Source organism: Xiphophorus maculatus, chromosome 3 (genome assembly GCF_002775205.1).
Source record: "Xiphophorus maculatus strain JP 163 A chromosome 3, X_maculatus-5.0-male, whole genome shotgun sequence".
NCBI lineage: Eukaryota > Metazoa > Chordata > Actinopteri > Cyprinodontiformes > Poeciliidae > Xiphophorus > Xiphophorus maculatus.
This window is the reverse complement of record NC_036445.1, coordinates 20,159,352-20,182,405: the sequence shown is the minus strand read 5'-3', so window position 1 is coordinate 20,182,405 and position 23,054 is coordinate 20,159,352. Positions and strand designations below refer to the sequence as shown.

The window sequence follows — 23,054 nt, the reverse complement described above, 5'->3', positions numbered from 1 at the left end:
ACTTGAGCTCATAGCAGGATAGAAGCTTTGGATGACTGACACATTTCTGCTGGCTATTGCAGAAATGTTTAACAACCTGCAGAGCCTGTTCCCTACAACAACAGATTTCTCTCAAAGATTACTCATTTCAGTTTGTATTGTGCAAATATCTCATAAATTGATTAAACAAAATATAAATTTATTTATATATTCTCTTTTCCTCAAGCATAAACAAAGGGAGTTAAAATTTGTGTTCCAAGCAGATGTTAGGTTGCATGTTGGTACAGCTGGATTTGCCATGACCTTGCTGCCAGAAGGTCATAGCAAGGTCAAAGCCTGTGTTTGAATCTTCACCTTGGTTCCTACGTGCATAGAGTTTACATGTTCTCTCTCTGAGTACTCCGACTTCATCTTACAATCTAAAAGACATGACTGTAAGGCTTATTTACTACTCCAAAATTGCCCGTATGAGTGTGTGTGTTCATGTATTTTTTAATCTGCCATTTAGAGATCTAGTTTTAATTTTTTACATAATAATACTAATGTCTAAAATACATGAAATAAGTAAAAAATACAAAGTTTAAACAAATACAAAAATTTCACCTGTTAGTTTTCTCTTTTACTCTACACTGTCTTTAAAAAAGCACTGTGTAAAGTGGACTGAACCTGAACTGTGCATTAAAATACTAAATGCAATAGTTTTAGTTTTAGTGGATAAGCAGTATTAAATATAATTTTTATGTTAAATCACAGAAGGAAGTTTAGATGTGTTTTTGGTGCCATCTAGTGGCCCACAGCATGAACTGGCTGTGCATAAAAACTGAACTCAGAGGGACACTAAAGCGTGACGCCACATCTGACTTCACTGAAAAAGTTAAAAGCTTCACCAGCTGAGATGGGAGAAACTCTGAAACAACAACTGTCGCCCCGGTTCTTCAACAGTCAAAGCTTACTGGGAGAGCGGCAACAGGAAACCTCTCATCAAACCTCAACTAGAGTTTGACTCCACGGTCAAATAGAAGAAAGTTTTCTGTCTTTTTGCCCATCAGACAAGACGCCACGGACACCAAACACCTCACATTACCACAAATATATTATTTACACACATCCATCAGAATTAGTGACTGAACTGAAAAGAGATGCTCACAGCTGACAAAGCTTGAAGAGTTTAGCTGTGAAGAATGAAGTAAAAAGCTGCAGCCTGACTGAGAACCTCAGGTCAGTCTCTCTGCTGTGACTTTAGCCAAAGGTGTATCCATTGACTATTTATGCAGTCACTTATTTTATGCTAAATACTTTCCCCTGTCATTATTCTGTAGAAAGCAATTTTCACTTAAAGGGTTTCTTGTGTCTTTTTTTTTTTAATGAAAAAGGCACATTTTGTTGATATGTAAAAACAACATTGAATGGTGAATAGGTTTTAAACTGTTTATATATAGGAAGGTCACTGGGTAAATAGTGAAAGGAGAGATGGTTGGAAATGAAAAGTTAGCATTGGATGGAGTTTGTCTCGGAGCATCATGCAGGTCTCTATTGAATGTCTTCACAGCATCTCACTGTAATGGCTTCAGTAGTGACTTGCAATGTTAAAATCACAATATTACATCAATGCAATGTAATGTAAGTGGTGAAGCTCATGTGGTCTGAACATCTGCAAGAAACTAACCCTAATCCTGAGAGCAGACTGAGAATCTGCTGCTCTTTACTGCAGGAAAGATTCTTCAGTCGTTTAGGTGAGGATCAGAGATTCTTCTCTGAATAATTTAGATCTCAAAAATGTCAGCTCTACGGGAGACTTGCGATGTATGTACATGGCGGAAAAGGAGAGGGGACTGATAATAAATGATGCCATTATTTCTTCATCAGGTCAGAGCTAAAAGATGATTGTAAAGGAAAGAGAAAAACACCCAGAAACAAAAGCAGGTCTATTAAAATTTATTAAATATCTTTACAATAATCACACAGCTCAAATCTCTGCTTGCTCTTCATCTTTTCCAACAGCCGCTGGTTTAGACATGAAGCTTTTAGAAGACAAGCAACAAAAGTGTTAAGTTAGTAAAATCAAATTATGAACAATAAAACATATGAAGACAAAACCGTTTACTCTGCAAACCCAGCAACCACGTATGTAGGATTAGGCTGTAGGCTGCGCATGAGCTTAACAAATTCTTTATCTGTCTTTTATAATCAAGCTATATTGTTTCAAAATAAACAAGGAACAACAGCCCAGAATATATGCATCTTAAAAAAAATAAATACCAAGTTCTGCCAACCTAATGTTATTTAGAAAGTCAAAGAAAAGCAATTAGTATTTACAACTGTGAGGGAAACAGAAAAATAGATGCAGCAGATATTTTAGAGATTAATTTTTCAGATGTAGGAAGAGAAGTAGATGTGCATTGATGTGAATTAGGAAGCCCTTAGAAGAGACTGGAGGTTAACGACCTTATCTGACACTAATGTGAGGTGGTTGTGTCTAGGAGTCGTTTGGTTTGCACAATATTTACATCAAGAAAATTAAAACTTTTGTTCTGCCAAGCAAAAACATAAAGAAACCTACGCAGAGACAAAATAAAAAAAGTTAAAGAAGTTTATGACAGAAATGATTTTTCCTGATCAAAATCATAATTGTCAGTAATGTTTGACTGAATTCATGAATTTAGGTATCAAAACCTGTAAAAGGAGAACTCTTGTACCTGAATTAAACTGGAAGTTATGAAAGCTACAGAGGCACAAATGTGAACTTGAAGGCATTCTAAATAGAAAATTAGTAGATCAGAAAATATTTACAAAGAAAAAAAAGCTGATCTCTTGAAAAATAATTAAATGGCAACACTTCTGCAAAGTCTGCAAGCTGTCTCTGCTTTCAAAGTAGGGCTTTGGTGTAATCAATATTTTATTACCGTTTCCTCCCTACATAAACATAACTTCATTAATAATCTCCTCCAAACACACAGCACTACTCAAGAGAGTGACATAATAAACCCATCAATTCTCTACAACAAGAACCGAACACATCCACCGCTGCTGCCAAGCTTAGTAGTTCCTGTTCAGAACCACCAGGTGTCGCCCTCCACCCACAGAGCTGTCAGTATGTGGAGGCAGGGACTGCAGGCGGACAGCCGGGCTTGATGTGCTTCAGGTGGCAGGAGTGGCAGAGGAGGTGGCCGTTCAGGGGGTAGCAGCGGTGACCCTCTTCATCATTCAGCTCCATCTTGCAGTCCTAGTCAACGAATCAGAGTGAATCATCTGCTTACAATCAAAAGGATATCCAACTTTGTGTTCTACTTTCACATAAAAGTAATCACACCCTTGAGTACACACCCTTTAACCCTTTTGTAAACACAAAAGGGTTAAATATCCTCTGGCTACACCTCAGCGTAGCCAGACTTGTCCTCTCTCTGGTCTAATTCTTGCTCTGTAACTCAGATAGTGAGGACAACCTGGTGGATCATATTCCATCCATCTCTGGTCCTTAGAGATTTTTTTTATAGCCATCCCCTGACCTATACTTTTTAATAACATATTTTTTCTCTGATTTGCTTGGAGAGTTCCTTTGACTTCATGCTGTAATTACAGCCAGGAATACCGATGTACCAGTGACCGGACTTTCCAGACTCGAGCGTCTTTATACTGCAATCACAGTCATATAGTCAGGTGATCTCCATTATATGAGATTACTAGCACTTATTGGCTGGACCTCTGTTGAATTAGGTCAGTCACATTAAAGGGGGAGAAAATTTATGCACTTATTTTAATGTAAAATCTTTTCATTTTCACATTTTGTAAAACTCAATTTTCACTTTGAGTTTTATTATTGTATTGAGTTTTAAAGTCAAATTTTGTGCATCCAGATAGATTTGTAAAAGCAATACAAGAATAAAACATCCAAGGGGATGAATACTTTTTTACATGTTTATTTTCTTCAACCATTTAGTGTGAAGAGCTGCACATAAAGATGAATGAAGCAAAGAAAAGGAAAAGACATGGAACATTTGGTGAAGCTATCTGTTCACTTTTAGATGTTGAAGAATGCAGTGATTGAAGTTTTTAAGAACTCACTGTTAAAACTCATCCCTTCGCCTTACAGTAACAGACAAATTTGGTTGATTGTAAATATTTACGGCTGCTAAAAACGCAAAAAGTAATGGTGTGGAAACAAAAGGAGATCCACAAAAACCACAGATTACCCCCAACCTGACAAATCTCATCTCCAGCTATTTAAGAAAGACCACAGCTACATTACTCAGAGTGTACTCTGATAAAATCAGAGCAAAGCTGCTGTCAATCAGACTAGAGAAGGGGAAAAAATCTTCTACGTACCTGCTTGACTCAGCACTGCATAATTATGAAGACTGTAATTAAGATTAGGGATCTACTCATTAAACTTCCTTTAATGAGCTGCTCAGACTCCAAAGCTCAAAGTCACCAAACGCACACTGTCAAGTACAAAGCTTGATTTCCAGTTTGTGACTCACCTCACAGTGGTAGCATTCTACGTGGTAGTCTTTGTCCATGGATACGACTCGGATGGTTTCATCAGAGCCCTGAAAGGAAATCAGAGCCGAGCTCAGCAGAGGCAGCTGAAAGGTCTAGTTCGACTCTGCACTTTGATAAAAGGACACCAGAATTGGATTTTTTTAAAGAGCAAATGTTGCTGCATTTTGTTCTGCTGTACCTTTTATTTGTACAGCTTCTGAAATATAAAGCCTATATTTTTATAATATAAAACAGATATTGTGCTTAACTGAACAGTCAATTAAATATGCCCATCCTCTGAAGATACAACTCTGATATACTTTAAGGCAAATCAATACAGTTTTACAACGTGCTAGTAATTTCAACTCAGTCGAGTTTACTATGAAGAGTGATCAGATGAAATGCAAATAATCCCCAGATTAATGAAAGTTAACTTATGGACAAAAGGCTTTTAAATAATAAGCATTTTAACTCGGAGGTAAATGTTAACAAGGACGGATACACTGACATTACGGTCGTTCTGCTTTAAATCAGGCTTTTAAACCATGTTTACCTCCAACAAAACGTGATGTCACTATTACATCAAAATGGCTTCTCAGGACAGGATATTACTGCCAAGTAAAACTGCACTCAAATTAAACATTTATTAAATCATCAGGAATTTAAAGGAGAGGAGGAGAGAATAATCTTAAGAAAGTGTCGGAGTGCAAAAGAAATCCCAGAAACACAAACACCATTGTTTTTCTTCAACCCTGATGTAGAGTTTAAGAAAAACTACATTTCTGACTTTCTCAAAACGTTGGGTCACAACTGTACAATTTAAGCATCATAAAAAACGAAAAAGGTGTGGAAAAACTGCTCACCTCTGAGGGCAGGATTGGCTGGTTACAGGCTGCACATTTAGGAGCTAGGACCCTAATGGAAAGAGAAACTTAGTTTTTTTAAATTGAAAAAAATAAACAAGTAACTTTGGATCTTTTTCCAGCAATTTCCAAAGAAGGACTCCTATTAATATTTTTGAATTCTTTAACTCATTGAACTCCAGGCATTTCTTCTCTGACTAGATTCAAAGATCCTAAAACACACAGAGCGAGTTGCTGGCTTTGCAGATGTACTGGAAGGAAGAGTGGGAGAAATGAAACGCAAATTAAATTCTCCACACATGACAGGATCTCCGAGGATACAACGAGGCTCAGTTCAGCGTGAGCGATCGTGGCTGCAAACAAACACTCACTGTACATGTAATAAGGCTCGTCTGATTCAATCAGGGAGGAGAACATGTGGGAGCTGCCAACAGGCACATGCTACATGGTGCTGGACGAGCTGTCCACACAGAGCGCCAGCTGCAACCGACGAGCCGCTGAGAAATACTGAAAACCTTCACTCATGATCAGAGGGAAAAGTTTGCGTCTGTTTTCTTGAGTTGTAAACACCTTCAAGAACAGAGAGGACTTTTATTTTTGGACAAATATCAGCAGCAGACCTGGATTTTGTGCTTTCGCACCTGAGCAGCTGAGTCCGTGCTGCTCTTTACACCTAGAGCTGAACAGTGATCTTTTCTCCCCCTCTCGTTCTCATGTGTCTGCCAAACGTGGCCTAGAGCAGCCTCTGAGAGCTCAGTCGGGCCTTCACGGACTCAGCCTTCACCGGTGGTATAATTATAACAAAGTTGACAGTTTGTGCTGGGACCCACGAGACCCCACATACTTGACACGGTGTCACGTTTTAGTTATTCAGCCCAGAATACTGAGGCCGGGCTCTCATGTAGCCAAACTGCAGTGCAAAACTTTTCATTTCTCCTAAAACCTTTTTCACATTTTCTCACGTTACAACCACATGCCTTAATGTATTTTATCAAAATTTTATAACTGAGCAACAAAAATAATTATAAAGAGAATGGAAAAGTTTTTAAATAAAAATCTGAAAAGTGTGGTGTATTCAGCATCCCCCAAGTCAATACTTTGTAGATTCATTTTTGATGCTTTTACAGACGCAGAGTTATTGTGGTATATTTCTAACAATTTCTTTTACAGACATTTGAAAAATAGCTCAAACTAATTAGCCTTCTTCGCTCCGCCTCAGTCATTTATTGGTTTTATTATGTAATGACTCACCATTTAGTGGTTGATGTGTGAAACACAATTATATTTTTATATAACATATACTTTGATCAGAGCTGTTCCAATGCAGCTCTGTCCGTCTGTTTGGGGTGATCCTTCCCACAAGCCTAAAACCTTTAGCGCCTTTCTGGAGATTTTATTCCGTGAACATCTGTTATTTAGTTCTCTCCATCAACTCTGAGCAGTTTCCCCATAACTGGTGAAGAATAGGGTTTCCAAACTCACAACTGACCCTCCCTCCCAACTGCCCAGGCAGTCATTTTAGGATGTACTCTTTCCATTTGTGGTTAATGGATTGACCAGAGCTCTGTGAGATCTTCAAATCTTCAGATACTGATTATAACCTGAACCTGCTTTAAACTCACTGACCTTCTGATATGTTTTATCGCTCTTCACGATGCCGTTTGTTTACTAAACGGCTGGATTTCAACTGGACTTCTGTTTCACACAGATTAGCTATTTATTAAATAGGAAGCTTCTGTAAAGGTCAAACGGGGAATAATTTCAGATTTTTGTCTATAAATCATTTCGCAAACCAACATTTGTTTTCCTCGCATTTTACAGTCGTGTTGATTTGTGTTAATCTACCTATAAAATCTGCATAAATAAAAGTTTGTGGCTGCAATGCGACAAAATGTAGCAAAGTCTGAAGTATGTGACTATTTGTTCACCTGTGGTAGTCCTTGACACAGTAGATCTTGTTTTCCGTGTCCACAGTGAAGGGCACTCCATCGAGGCTCTCGTTGCAGATCACACAGCGGAAACAGCCGGGGTGGTACGACTTCCCCAGAGCCTGCAGGATCTGCAGACAGAGTCAGATTAAGGACATTAACACGCTTCTGTCCACATTTTACACCTTTGTGTCAAACTGGTTGATAAGTTGGTGAAAATAGTTTGGCATCAAAATACAGTATTGTTGAATTGTACCATTAAGTCTATTTTTTTGTGATTGTCCTTAACAGAATAAATTCAAGCTAAACCGTCTTAATACAAGAAGAAATCACGCAGGCCATTTTTAAAGAAACGTACAATATTTACATAAAAAACAAGACTCCATGATGTATGTGTGTTTACACATAGAAGTCTATATTGTTGAGAATATGGAGACATTATCTACTTAAGTGCAACACCTGCAGATTTACTTCCAGAGAAGTCCCTTATTTAATGACATCATTTAAACCTCTTTCTCCACTTTGTGTCCGCCTGCTGCTGTGTTCAACACAGACTGTGCAACCTGTCCACACAGGTTTTAAATCCACATGTGCACACACAGACTGCACTGAGGGGAAAATACATCAGAAGTTTCTGAGTCACACACCCAGTCGGCCAAAGAGAGGAGAAACAGACACTTACCATGTCCATGATCAGATGTCCACATGCGTTACACTTATCAGCAGACTGCTGGAAACCAGAGTACTGCAGGGAGGAAAAAAAAGATAAAAAGTTCCTTTGAATCTGGTGGCAGAGAATGAGACTTCAGTCTCTTTTAGTCTGAGATCTGATCAGCCACATGCTGCCTGTGCGCGTCAGCCTGTTAAAATAAGCTATTGCTTTGAACAGCTGGAAAGCATTCAACCAGAATATCATCTCTAAACACTTTGGCTCCTTTTGCATAAAATCCTGCATCAATAAACGGTTGCTTGAAGGTGGTCAGCCTGTGGTCCTGATGAGTAGATACAGTGTATCTGAATGGGATCGTACTGGCTAAAGTCTATTGTTATTCATTATTATTATAAAAAGCCCAGGTTGCTTTAATGATGGCTTCCAGCTCATCTGCACTCTTGGATCATGTGGCCCTCTTCTTCCTCTTGACAACGCTGCACATATTTTCTGCAGGCTTGATTCACTGGCCAATCAAGCAGAGTGATGGAGTAATTAATGAACAAAGTATTGGCACTTTTGACTACAGATGGTTGCCACGTCCTGCTGGAAAAGAAAAATCAGCCTTTCTATAAAAATTGTCATCAGAAGAAGTCATTAAGTGCTCAGTAATTTTCTGATTGATGGATGAGCCGACTTGGATTGATAAGACATGATGGACATCAACAACACTAGCAGATGACATCGTAAGTAAGTAAAGTTTATTTATGAAGCGGTTTTCACAGACATAAAATCACAAAGCGCTGTACAATAGAAGTCAACCTTAAAACCATACAAAACATAAAACCAACATAAGAAACACAATAAAGTCAAGAGATAAAAGCCTCTCGGCTCCCCAAACTATCACTGACTGCAGAAATACGCCCTGGACTTCAAGCAGCTTGGAACCTGCACTCCTCCAGTCTTCCTCCAGGCTCAGGAAATTGCTTTACAAATGACATGGAAATTATAATTTCCATGTTATTTGTAATCCAGTATAAAATGAAAAAAATGAAAGATTTTGACTAAGAAAATGGACCAGTCTTTTTTCTCCTCAGCCAAGGTCATATGCTAATATTGGGTCTGGTTTAGAAGTGGCTTAACTCAAGGAATGTGTGTGTGCTGGGTCCTAAATCACAGACTATAGTCAGTGATTTAGGACTGACTAAACCTTCTGAATCTTTCTTCTGCCACATTATTTTCCTTCCACTTAACTTCCTATTAGTACACAGATCAGCAGTAAAAAGTATTTTACATGATTTTTTTTTTCAGTTAAAAAAACTAATGTCTTATTAAACTGAATTTGGAGTTTTCAAAAGCTATAAGCCCTAATCATGTAAACTAACATAAATTAAACTAACAAATCACCCTACGTGTCATCAATACATCTCATACAGATTTTTAAATAAAATATTTTGTTCATTCTTTCTGATTTATTGGGAGCCATCGTTTTATAACAATAACCTCAACTTTTGGTTTGTTTTTAATGTAATCCTCCCAGAGGTTTTTGCAAAGTGCTTGTTGTCATATTTGACCGGTGAAAATGGCCCAGCTGCCCTCTAACCCATAAAGCAAAGCTAAACAGCTTCTCAAGTTACCGACCTCCTTCCAGCTGCGACCACAGGAGCAAAATGACATGAAGCGGCTGCATTAGGCGCTAGAAATGGATCACAAGGTCAGAGTTGGAAGTTCATGCCTTTATTGTTAGTGGATGCAGCACCCCACAAGGTCTTCTTGTTAACCTCCCTCAATAAGAACACACAAATAGAGGGACTGACAACATTGATTGTATATTGATCACCTACCAGGAAGTCCTCTTCACAGAAAACCTTCCCTCCAACATAGTAGAAAGCCTTCCCTCTTAGCCTTCGACCTGGAAAAACAAGAAAAAAAAAACTTCGTTTATCATCATAAGATTACCTAAAACCTTTTTGTCACCTGTGGAAACACATTCTTTATTCATCATAAAGATATGAGGAGAAAGTAAATTAAAGCAGACTAAGAAAAAGGAAAGTCGTAAAGATGTCAGAGTGGAAAATCCTGCATGAGCTACGATCCGAATCTGAATTTTTTATTTTTTTTTAATCGTTCCAGGACTACAGCATGTGGAGCTTAGAGATTAATTACAGCCATTGGAAAGTAATGGGCCCTGTTGTAATATTCACCATATCCAAGGAGATAAATCAAAGGGTGAGGATTTATGGTGTGCTGGAGTATTCATTTAATACTGCGTTGGGATGCAGGACAGCCTGCCACGGTCGGGACGAGAAATGCATCTGGATCGAACACGTGGGTGGAAAAAACTGATTGCGTCCAATTACCAGACAGGTGTAAGAGATTAAGCACTCTGCTCTGTTTGATTTCACGGCGAGAACAGGCCAAAGCCCACAAAAACTCCCCTCTTTGTTCCGTTCCAGTGTCGTTCCACATGGTTGGTAGGTTTCCTGTCTGTCTGTGTATGGTCTGGATCTCACTTCTTATATCAATACACACACACACACACACTTGCAAAAGCTTCTTTCTTGCTTACTTCACATAGCTATTCTTGACCAGGTCCCACAGGAAGAGGGAACATTCCTCAAATTTTCTGAGTGGGGTAAGGTGGGTGGGGTAGATGGGGTAGGAGGGGGGTTTTGGAAGGAGACGACAGGAGAACCCTTCTTTCCTGCTGTTCACCTGATTATCTGGATACACACGGCTACTTCCAGATTGACAGATTAATCACAGTTAACTTGCAAAGTAGCACAACAAACTGCAATAAAAGTTAGTACTTAATACAAATTCATTTCATTCAATTATTTTTTAAGTGTTCAATTATTCACATGATCTGACTTAATGAGAATAAGAAATAACTACATTGTGTCATTCAAGTCATTTTTCAAGGTGTAAAACTTGGGTAATTATTGACCAAATGTCTCAGACCAAAGTCCTCTGTTAAAGTCAGTTTGGATAAGGGGAATGGAAGTAAGCTCTGGGTCTTTCTCGTCTTCAAATTCCTGTCTCTTTTTTTACCCCAGTGAGTTAAAGAAGGAAAACTAGAAGCTTTTCTGAAAAGATAAGGGCTTAATTAAAGTCAGGCGTCAGGACTGATGGCTCAAAAAGCACCAGAAAGGACTATGACTGTAGTTCTTTCATAAAAATGTAAAACACCTGTGGGACAGAACAAATCACAAAGCCATTTTTCTAATTAAAACCATTCTGTTAGCCCTCCAGACTAATCCCATTCATGAAAAACGACATAATCAATTCAAAGTGACCGTGGGACGCCTCGAGCCGTCGCCCTGATTCTCCCTCTTTCCCCTTGGCTAATTACTCAACTGAGACACCCTCTCTCCTGAAAATAAAACGTCTTAAAGCTAAGATTCAGCCTCGCTCTCAATCATTCTCTTTTCTGGTAGAGACGCTAATTTGTAGCAAACTGACAAAGAGGAATATTTGGAGGCCTTGGTGGGAGTGTGAATGAGACTGGTGGTCAGAGTTTCTGTGTATCGAATTTCAGAGTTTGTTTTCAGAGAGGATGGGGCTCAGCCTCCAACTGTGGCTGATTCTATCTCTCATTATCCACCCTGCAGCAAAGTGCAGCATCAGCTCTGGCTAGTAATCAAAGAGAAATCAGCTGGTGACCAGAATCAGCTCTTGATCGTCCCCTCCCGAATAACCGGCTGAACAAAAACTCCCAAATCCGATTTTTTTCCAGGTAAGAAACACAGGTTTCGCAGATCACAAAAGGGGTTTGAACAAATCGGCTAATAGTGTAGAATAATTAAGTCCAGGCTTGCCCTTTAGCCATTTCCTGAATAGGAAACTACAATCAGAAGCCAACTTCAGCTTTGTATCACTGCCAAGGAAAATAGATGGCGCTCCTGTACTGGCTGCTTTGCAAACGTCAGCCAATAGTGTGTCAAGTAGCATTATGTCTAGGTATTTCAGCTTCTCAAGATACATTTTCTTTTGAATATTTTAGACATGCTGCACAAAAACAAAGATATCAATGAAGAGGTGGGTCTTCCGCAAATAATTTGGAGTCACATTCTACAGAAAAATCTGCAAATACTGAGCCACAAGTAGGCGGGGGTCGACTGTACCATCATTTTACTGCACTGTAAAGCTACAGAGTTTTCGTCCATGTAGATGGCTTCTAGTTTGTTCACTTCAATAACGCACATTTGAACATGTTGAAACTTCCTTTATTAAAATTGCCGATGTTGTGGAAAAGAACACAACAGTAGAAGAAAATCCTGTTAGTAATATTCATAGCTAAAATGAATAATAGATGACCGCTAATGAAAGCAAGAGCAAAGTTCCTTAAAGAAAAAAACTAAAGCTGCTAAAGTCAGTACTGGCACATTAAAGCTTCACAAAACGTTGACAACATTGGCGTTGCCTTCGTCGTTCATGGCTGCGTGTGGTGCGATGCTGCATGCTCCAGCTGAATGGCTGCCCTGTCCACACACTGTCCTCCATCTATTTACACTTTGTTGGACCTACATGGGCCCCTATTCCTGCATTCCTCTCTGGACGAGATGTTGGTTTTTTTTCCCCGTGGCCACTTAAAGCGAGCACAACCCTAGTGCACTCACATGCAGCAAGCTATGAGAGGTATGTCGTGTGTAAACTACGACCCCCCTTCTACCCCACCTAATGTCAGACATCAGCCTCAATCTGAGCCACAATGCCTCCGTTCTCTTTTATCTCCCGTCTCATACGCAGGACAGAGAGGCTGGGGAAAACAAGAGATGTTTATCACATGTTTCAGAGCATAACTGTCTGAGGTCAAAGGAACAGGAGAACAATGAGCCTCAGCGGGGGTTCGCCAAAACAGTGGCACAAATACTCTGAATACCCATGAGTTGATAACTGGAGCAGAGATTTTAATTTGCCGTCGTGAGGAGCCAGGTCATATTTCAGTCATTCTGTTCTACACATGAAGATTCTGGTCAAGAGAAATATTTTGATTGGGATAATATCTAATACGAAGCATGAATTAAAACATTTGATGAAATGAGAAGACACCTATACACAGTTTTTGTTGCACTTCATAACTATCCAGCACTTGCTGCTGTTCTATTGCACAAATTCCCAATAAAATACCATAAAATTTGTCGATGTGACCTCAGAAAGTTCAAGTATTAATACATTTGCAAGACAGTCATATATTTGTTTTTTTCTTTCTTCAAAAGACCTTCATCTTGAAATGTTTTTTTCAGTCCAGGGAGGGAGTGCACAGAAATTTAGTGATAATAGAGCAAAAATATAAAGAAAAACATTTCACTGGAGAATTTCTGATCAAGACTATTATAAAATTCTACATTTTCAGAGTAATTACAAATGTAAGCACACTGTGTAAAAGGGAAATGTTGTGTTATTGCTTCTAGAAGCGGTCTCAAGGTTTCTCAGTAGTAGTGAAGATATTTGTCAAGCAGCGACTTTCAGCGTGGAGTTCTGAATCTTTTCATCCAAAAAAAAAAAAAGGTATTCAATTGGCAGGTTGATAAATTGGGCAGGTAAATAGCTCAACTCTGTCTTTGTGTGGGCTCAAAGATAGACCGACACACCCGCAAACCAAACACCAGCAATACATGATAGTAATCCCTCCATAATTGTGTGCATTTACGAAGGGAAGGAAACGACCGAGGAAGGTGCCACTTTCTTTAACAGATACAGGAGCTCAGTAGCCTGTTATTAAGGAGTCATAAGGGGTTTAAGTGAGAAGACAAAATCTCACAGTGAAGGCATGGTGTGTGTAGGTGTATGTACTTACTGCAGGCACTGCAGGTGAAGCAGGTGTCGTGGTAGAGGCTACCCATAGCCTGGCAGGCCTGGTTAGCTCCGTAAACCGCCTTGTTACACTTCACGCAAAGCCCTGGAACAAAAAATAGTGACATGAAGAGGCTTCACTATGTATTTACATAAAAATACAACTACAAATACAAAAAACAGTAAAAAAAAAAAAAAAGGTATCCTAAAACAAACACAATACACCACAGAATTAGCTTATCTAGACAAAAGTCAGGAAGTTGATTTAGTAAAGAGGGAAATATTTCCCAGTCTGTTTGCTTGACTTGGCTCTGAAACCTGGACTTGTGTTAATAAAAGGAGTTGATAAAAATCAAAGTGTGCCTACTCTCACAACACACTCTGCTTGGCTGGCGTAATATAAAGACACTGGAGTGGAGTCTGTTTAATGATCACACGGACACTCAAGACAAAGTATAGGCAATAAAATGTGTAAAAATAAGAAGCATGTGGATGTTGAGAGAAATGAGACCCATCATAGCAGCAATGCTTCTTTGAAGTAAAAACATCCCTCCTTTGACACAAAGTTTATATCCTAACCATATTAATATTTTCATCTAAATATTATATACTTGGTTATATCTACACACGAAGTCTAACAAAGAATAAAAGTCAAGCACCACCAATGTGATGAAAGGTGAAAGAAAGGCAAAACCTGGATTTAGAACTGGTCTTGATACATCAGCATTCAACACCAGAACCACAACAATCAAATCAAAACAATAGAGCCTTACTTTGATCTGTCAAGGCAGGAAAAACGATAATCGTACATAATCAGAAGAATCTCAGGATCAGTTGTTCTTGCTCAACTTTCTCTTAGCTTAGATGATAAACTGGGTTAGTAGTAGAGCTACACAATACATTGAATCATATCAATGTGTGGTATATTGTAGTTCCAAATGACTGCCTGTCTTGTATGTTCTTAGTAACCAATATTTATATAAAGAAAGGCTTAGCGATACACTTCTCAAATTTTGCAGATCCTGGTAACCAGATGTGGGAATTTGTCTGAGTGAACCTTTGGTTCTACAAAGACATTTTCAACATACTGGTCAGAAACAGTTCTAGTAGGTAAAAGATCAAATCTGCACTTTCCTGCTCTATATTTATGCCTCTGAGCATCCACTACACAACTTGAGAACCAATACGATGATAGCTTATCACCACTAAGATGCAGTCAGATGGGTGTCAAATCAATCAGATATGGTATGGCTATATGGCCTTCCAGTCATCAACCATTAACTCAACACAGGAGATTACGGCACTGATGGAGGATGAAACCTTGAGACCTCGAGTTTCCCTTTTAGTTTAAGAATGTACGCGTCCGGGCACCGAGTTATTTGTGTGTGTGTGGTTTTTTATACAGAGAAAAACTCCTGAGGGACTCTGAATTGGAGCCCAGCAGAGGAGGTCCGCCCAACTCTGCTCCTCCTAAATCACTGACAAAGACCCTTCTGTTTCCACTGTATCCAACAAACATCACATGGCTGACTCCTTCAAAAAACAGTTTCACTTAATAACCCTGCTGAGCCAATTTTCTTCTATAATTTAGTCAACATTTTGGTAGAAATTTGAGAATCATCTCAACAACAACAAAACTTCATCTGGGGCTCCAATGGTTGGGAGGAGATTTAGAGATAACAGAAGGATATTATTAGAAAGTCAAAGAATGCTGCTCTTATGTAAGCTATTTGGTTTACATGCATAGTTATAGAATCAACTACTAAAACAAGCAAGTCTAGTCATTTAAATCCCTTTTTCTAAAAGCCCGAATGAGATAAGAAAACACAATTAGTACATTTACCATGTTTTGCTTTAAGATTTGCCTCTGAACAAAAATATGCATTTCATTATCTTTTTTATTTTTGATTAGAAAGATACACTAAAAGTCAAAATAATTTTTTAAATGCATTAAAATTCCTGTCTCTGCATCAACCCTTGTTGCTGCTTGGGTCATTTACAAGCCTGCCTTTTAAATGGAGCGCCTGGGTTCAACCTGGGGGGAAGGGAAGCAAAACACACAGCCGTACTTCTCATTCTACCTTCCTCACCTTTTCCAGCTGTCAAAACTCTCGATAGATGGCTGCTTACTGCCAAATATTCCACAGACAGGGAAAAAAATTACAAAATTAACAACTATCGAACCCATGGATCTCTCTTGAAAGTTTCTAACAGAATATCCAGATCAGAAAAATAATTTTTAGATGAAGTCTTACTATCAGGTCAAACTTTAAATATCAGCAAAAGATTTCCACTCTTCCTAGTGCTTTAACCTCAATAAATATATGTCTTTGACCTTTGCTACAGCTAATTACTTTTCCATGAAGTTTCTACGGGAATACAGAGTCAGGGTGTCTGTGACTCACACTGCTGGGACTCAAAAGCCGCATATGGAAAAGCCAATTACAGCCTGCAGCTTGTCCATGTGTAAAACTGGTGGCGTAGTGTGCCCGTACTGTACATACACACACATTTATTAGTTAATGACGAGGAAAAATGCTATGGTGCAGTAGCATAAACTCATACTGAAAAAAACCTTTAACCTCCAATTTGAGAACATAATGAGGGTCTCCAATGTTGAAATAATTATGTAAAAAAAAAGCAACATAATTATATGTTTTTTTATTTAAAAATTCATTAAATCAGAGTTTCTATGAGATTTTATTTAGTAATCCACGCCAATTGGTTATTTGGGAGTGCTACCAGAAAAGCGTTTTCTCTGTCCAACCATCACAAACATAAACATGTGGAGTTTACTCCACTGTACTGTGACTTCCATTGAAATATGCATTTTGTACAGGCGACAGACGCAACTTTTGGCAACAAACTCCTGGTGGGATCGGTGTGAAAAAAAGGGGGGAATATATGAGAAAACGTCTCGTTAAGTACAGCGGGGGATCTGTGATACTACCGGCCCGTTTGTCTAACAAAAGCCTTGGGAACTCGGATAGAGTGCATGATATCACTTAAATAATATGTAGTGTTGTATCTGAATGATGCGAAGAGATCAAAGATGAACTTCTGAATACCTCAAACCTGTGAATTAATATAGAAGACAATATATTTGTACATTTATTGGGGTGAGATTAGAGTTATTTATTTTAGGGTTTTTACATATCTTTACTAGAATTACTACATGTCTGTAGCAATTTTAATGCTGAAAGTTCCAAAACAGTCAACTTATTCCCAATACATTGGGAAACATTTGCATAGATCACTTGATAACTGAAAGTGGGAATCCACTTTCAATCCTGTAAAATATACAGTAATGTTTCATTCATGGATTCATTTCCTAACTTCCACCAGTGCGCACAGAGTGACTCTAAACTCTGAGCTGACACAGGATATTACATTCTGTCAGCTTCCGCAGGCCATATATTCACAAAGATGCTCACATGCGCATGAAGGGCTATCACACACACACACACACCCACACAGGACAGGGACTCTAAAAGGCCTGCCAGAGAAGAAGCCAAAAAATCCTTGGGAAGAGTTAATATGGTGCTTTTTGACTCCACACCCAGATGGGATAAATTAATCCTTCATCTTAACACAACATTAAACCCTCCAGTGATTGCGTGTGTGTATGTGTGTGTAAAACTCTGGTCCCACCACTTCTCCCCATCTTGGATGAACTTGCCTAGCATTATCTAGCATTCTTTTATTCCCATGGGGCCAAATACAAAAGACACATCCACAAACGTTGCCCCCAAAGCTCTCCAACTGTCCACTCATCCATTCATCTGCACACCAGGCACCCCTGAACTTGTCTGGGTACCACCACACCTCCCTTTTGTGTCTAAAAGCCTCATTTTAAAAATTCCTGCAGACATTCCTTCGTGTTTCCCCAGTGCAGCCGTTTGGCACCGAACACCATTTCCCAGAACCTACATCTGCAGTTATGCCGATCGGCAAAGAGTAGTCATGGGAATTGTGATGCATCTGCCTTCAGGACACTGCTTGGTAAAAGTTTCACCGACAAAGACTTTTGGAAGCACACAGTCTTACTCAAAAGATGAAAAAAAAAAAGTGATTTAATAACTTACAGCTGCAGCGGTGCTACTGCAGTACTGATCAAAAATATATAAAATGTGTTTAAAGGTAGGAAAAATGGCATTTTCTTGTACATTTTCCTCACAGAATAAGGACAATATCTTACGACGACAAGAAAAAAGGCCTCCACACTGTTTTTTATGTTTTGTTTTGTTTTTTTTAAATCTAGCATGAATGCATGACTCAGAATGAGCCACAGTGTGGTGGGAAACTCCAAATAGGAACAACTGCATGTGTGGGCTGTGTGGGATTGAGCATGTAGAACTGTGTATTTATATACACGTTTAGTGTATTACTTATAATCTACACATATCCTGGCTGCACATGGGTCCTGTAGTGTCCCACACGTCTGGAACGTTCACGTCAAGAGGATATTTACGAGCCGTGTCATGACAGTCCCATGCGCTGCAACTTCTTCCATTACACACCAACACAAGGGGGGTGGGGGGGCAAAGAAGGACTGTGAATTGCAATCGTGACATTCCAGCAGGAAATTCCTCTTGGAAGAAGGAAACGGTGATCGCTTTGCAGAGCTGCTTCATAGCGCATGCACCTATCATTTACTATCCATTATAGAACACTGCTAAAGTAGGGCACCCTTATTTTACATTTTATCAGTTCTTACATCTCTTTCTGTAGATTAGAGCTTACAAACTAACCCTATGAAGGATATCCTTTTGAAAGCCCAACTACAGCGTCCAAAGCCATTTATACTTCCTTGAACATTTGCACAATCTGAACTGATAAGGGCAATGAGAACGTTAATCACAGAAGCAGACAAGAGCTCGTAGTAGCTCTGGGGGAGCTGCAGAGATCCACAGCGGGGAGAAGCTGTTGACAAAGTCACACACTGAAGAAATCTGATCTCTGTGGAAAATTGACAAGAAGAAAGACGAACGTTGAAAAAAGCTAAAAGAAGTCTTGTTTTACAGACTTCTTTGTCTGGACACAGCAAACATGTTGAAGAAGGTGATCATCGAATGAAACCACAACAAAACTTTTTGGTCAATATGCAAATTGCTGTGTGTGGTAGAAAAAACTAACAGAGTTAATTGAGATGATTGATGATGTTGAACCAGAGTAACATCTAAACTAAGACTGAGGTTGTCCGTCCTTGACATAGATTAAACATATTTATGTGCTAGAATGGGCCAGTCAAAGTCCAGTTCTTAATACCATTGAGAATCTGGTGAAATTCAAGGACTTTTCATTCAATCTAACAGAGATTGACCTATGAGAAGGTGCAATGATTGTTGTCTGTAGATGTGCAGAGAGAGAAGAGACAGATCCCAAAAGACATGCATATGTGTTTGGAGTAAAATAAGAGTTTTACATGGTATTAATTCAAAGTGGCTGATTAAACGCATACCACAGTTTTCATTTAATGCATAAAAAACATATAAAAAATCTTCCATATCACAAATATGTGCAACCTTTTGTTTCTCCATCACATGAAGTCCCAATGCATTGCAGGTCGTGGCTGTAAAATGACAGAATGTGGCAAAACTTCTACAGGTTTGCAAACTTTTGCGAGGCACTGTGAGCAGAACATTACTGTTCTACTGACGTTTCTCTGCACCCTCGGCAACAATGGTGGAACTCAACACGCACTCAAGCAGGTATTAAAACGCTCAGTTTGGGAGAATTGAAAAATGTGCAAGCACAGGTCTATGGAAGTCATTAGCTAAAAACAGTGGAGGCCATTGTCAGTCAAAGTAAACACTGGGAAAACACGATAACACACGAGCTCAAACACTGCACTGGAGATATTTGTAGCTCTAATTGCTGTTTTACTATCCTTGTGTCAACGGTGATAAAGTGATCTCTGGGAGGAGACAATAAGAAAGCATACATCTACCTGGCTTTGGCCATTTTTTACCACCTCAAGGCTTTGTTTGGAGAAGACAACGAAGGATTATTGTCTATCAAACTAAAATAAAAATTGTTCTGCAAGACAAGTTCAAGAATTTATCAGTGAAAACATAGAGGACATTTGTTCATGTGCGAGATGTGGCAGTCAGTGTGTATAATATAAAATCAAAATCAAAGGTTTGTGTCCTTGAATGCGAGTGGGTGCTTTTTGTCTTGTTGGTGTCGGCTAGTCTTACCAAAGTAGTCTGATCTTGGCTGGGCATCCATCTCTTTTTCCAGTTGTTTCGTAAGTGCCTCTAGTTTGATTTCAGCTGCAGAGGGCCCCTGCTCCAGCAGCTGCACAGGCTGAGAGGTAGAAGGTATCTGGATAGGTTTAGGGGGGGACGGGCCTCCAGGACCATCACCGACGATCTGCATGACCTGTCCGCCACCAGGCATTTGGCTCCGAGCTGGAAGCTGGTTCTTAGAGGCACATGGGGCTGCAGAGGTCACCTGGGCTTTAAGTTGAGGCATTTCTGGGACAAAGGAAGTGGCTGCAGGCCCATTGTGGTTAACAGATTGTAAGTAATGACTCACGGGCTGCTGCACATGATAGTCAGCATCACCTGTGAAGGCGGTCAAAGGAAAGGCAGGGATGCCCTCTGATGTTGGAGCACCAGTGGGCTCTCCAGTCCAAGTCCTGGCTGTCCCGGCAGAGCACAGTGGACTCTGATTGGTTGCTTGTGAAGGACTGACGGTGGAGGATGTGTGCAGGCGCTGAGGCTGATGGTGGGATGTACTGCTCCCTGAGAGAGTGGGGGGCAGCTTGCCCTCTCTGGATGGGGAGACAGAGTACAGAGCACTGGCAGCTGGACTTCCACAACTTGGCATGGAAGAGTTATTGTGATGGGAGGAATGTGGCTCTAAGCGCTCGTTGTTATCATAATTGCTTCCGTAGCCGTACGCTCTGCTGGCTGGAGCTTCAGCCTGAACACACTGGTTCACCGGCGCGGCGCTCGGCACCGGGCCCGAAAGGATCGGGGGCTTCGCCGCCGCTTCCCCCGGCTGCCTGTAGCTGTTGATGGGCGGTCTGTCCTTGGTGTAATGAGCGCCGCCGTGGTGACCTCCGTTCATTTTAATCACCTGGTTGCTTTTGGCCATCTCCTCCTGCTGTTTCTGCATGTGTATTTTGGTCATTTTGGTGGCAAAAACCCTCCTAGTTTCTTCAAAGTCCGGGTTATTTCCCGCATCCCTCCTCATTCGAAACAAGCCATCTCTGGATGCTTCATACATGTTTAAGTCTTCGATAAACTTACTCGCTTCGAGTCCCAAATCCTCGTATTTCTCCATTTTGTGCAAGAAACCCGAACCGCTTGCTGTGATAAAGTTACAAGAAGTTATATATGAATCAAAAATGTCCGTAGGAAGAGCGATACCTCCAGAGTGTGAAGTCTAGATCAATCCGAACAAAGTCAAAACTACTTTAAATTAATCCCAACCTCTCCGTATTTCTAACTGAATCATCCGCGGTGAAGAGAAAAGAGAAAAAGTTTTCCCCGGTGAATCAGTCAATTCAGCCTCGAAGAAGCCGCCGTCCGTCTGACTGAACAGCCCAGCAGATCCCGGATCAGATCCTCTGCCCGGACAGGACGACCCCTCAGCCGTTTGCCCCCTCCGTCTCCGCCTCCACCTCCTCCTCCGGTTTCACGGTCCCAGCGGGAAACATTCAGACAAAACTTTGTCCTCTACGCTTCAAACGAAGAAAAAAAAAAAAAAAGTCCACCACGTTTGTTAAAGACAAATAAACACTTGGCTAAAGTCAGGGCGGTTAACGGACAGGACTGGTTAGCCGCTGTTGAACGGACGGAGCCATACGTGGCCACCGGACGACAGTTAGGACACAAAGCAGAGAACCGCGTTTTTAAAGGCGCAGTATTCACTTTAAACACAACTTAAAAATATCACTTTTATAATCTGTCCGAACCGAATTACTACCGATGGACAAAAAGTTACCATATAACTAAAAAAATGCCTTTTTTTCTTAAAGTTTCCCCAGTGTAAAAATGTGTTGCGTTTGCGTTGTGTATTCAGTCGCCTGACACCCCTAAATAAAATTCAGGGCTTCACTTGCTTTCAGAAATCACGTCATAAGTAATTAGAGTCCACCTCCTCTCAGAGGTTTGTTAAAACAACACGAAGACATGATCACACCAAAAGGTTTTAAGGATGAAGTTATAACCTAAGTACCTTTAGGTTACCTCGGGATACTCTTTTATAACCTAAAGACACTTTAGGTTATATTTTCGAGCTCTGTCGAAAATCTGACAGAGCTCTGTTCAAACCATCATCCAAATAAGGAATGTGTGTGATTCAACTGAGCAAAACATCAGCACAATACAAATGCACTTTTAATATTTTTACAAGTACTGGTATACATTTTGAAAACCATTCATTATTTCACTTCATAAATTGCCCCCTATAATAGTTATGTACTTCTGGTGGTGATATGAATAGTTTTGCAAGGCAGTGTTCATCTATGTGATTAATAAATTGCTACAAACTTAGCCACTCCTACACACATTTTTCCCCATATTGCTCTGGCATAGGGAGGTGTACTTTAAATTGCAAGGCAACTCTGGCACACACACACACACACACACACACACACACACACACACACACACACACACACACACACACACCCTTCAATATTGCTTGTGAGATATTTCAACTTTGCAGTAGTGGATTTATTTTCCTTTTTAATAAAAGCTCAGAAAACTAAAAAATATTGAATAAAAGTTTTGCATGAAAAGTTATTTCCTATTAACCAGGAACTTTATTTGGAAAGTTAAAAAATAGAGCATAATGAGTTTACAAACTGCTATAGTCATATATGCAAATATATCACAAATTTAAGCATGTAAACAGGATGTCAAGGGAGGCCTAGGCCTCGGCCAGTGGTTGGATTAAAACAGTTTACACCACAAGCCTTGACTATCAATGTAAAGAAGATGGAAAGACAGTAAAATCTTTAAGAGTGTGTGCAGACATCATCCTAAGAATTTGCTCCTTGTGCCTAACCACAGGCTAGTTATCATACAGAAGTTATTCAAACAATAAAATTAAAAATAGATTGTCACTGTATTTATATATCATATAAACGATTTTAATCAAACTTTATTAAAAATGTTGAAACGAGGTGCTCAAATTGTGCTTTCACAAACATTGGACACTTCTAGCTATTTATTGTAAACTGAATATTTTATGTAAGATATAAATATACACAAACGTGAAAACTAAAAGAAACCACTTAAAACAACAGAAGTTGTACTTGTTCTCAAATTTAACTGTAGATTTCTTGGACTACACAAATTAACTCATAAATGTATATGTATCTCCCCAAAAAGGAGAGAATAC

General features: G+C 39.6%; 1 protein-coding gene across 1 annotated transcript; it reads right to left on the bottom strand.

Annotated features, from left to right (window-relative positions):
• Positions 1-1,898: 1,898 nt before the first annotated feature.
• On the bottom strand, positions 1,899-21,696 carry limd1 (LIM domains containing 1). Its single transcript, XM_005798513.2, has 8 exons — positions 19,895-21,696; positions 13,699-13,800; positions 9,743-9,810; positions 7,932-7,994; positions 7,250-7,380; positions 5,322-5,373; positions 4,458-4,526; positions 1,899-3,202 (listed from the first exon to the last, which is right to left on the bottom strand). Exons 1-8 carry the CDS (start codon positions 20,985-20,987, stop codon positions 3,068-3,070), a joined length of 1,713 nt encoding a protein of 570 aa, XP_005798570.1. The 5' UTR covers positions 20,988-21,696; the 3' UTR covers positions 1,899-3,067.
• Between the last annotated feature and the right edge of the window lie 1,358 nt (positions 21,697-23,054).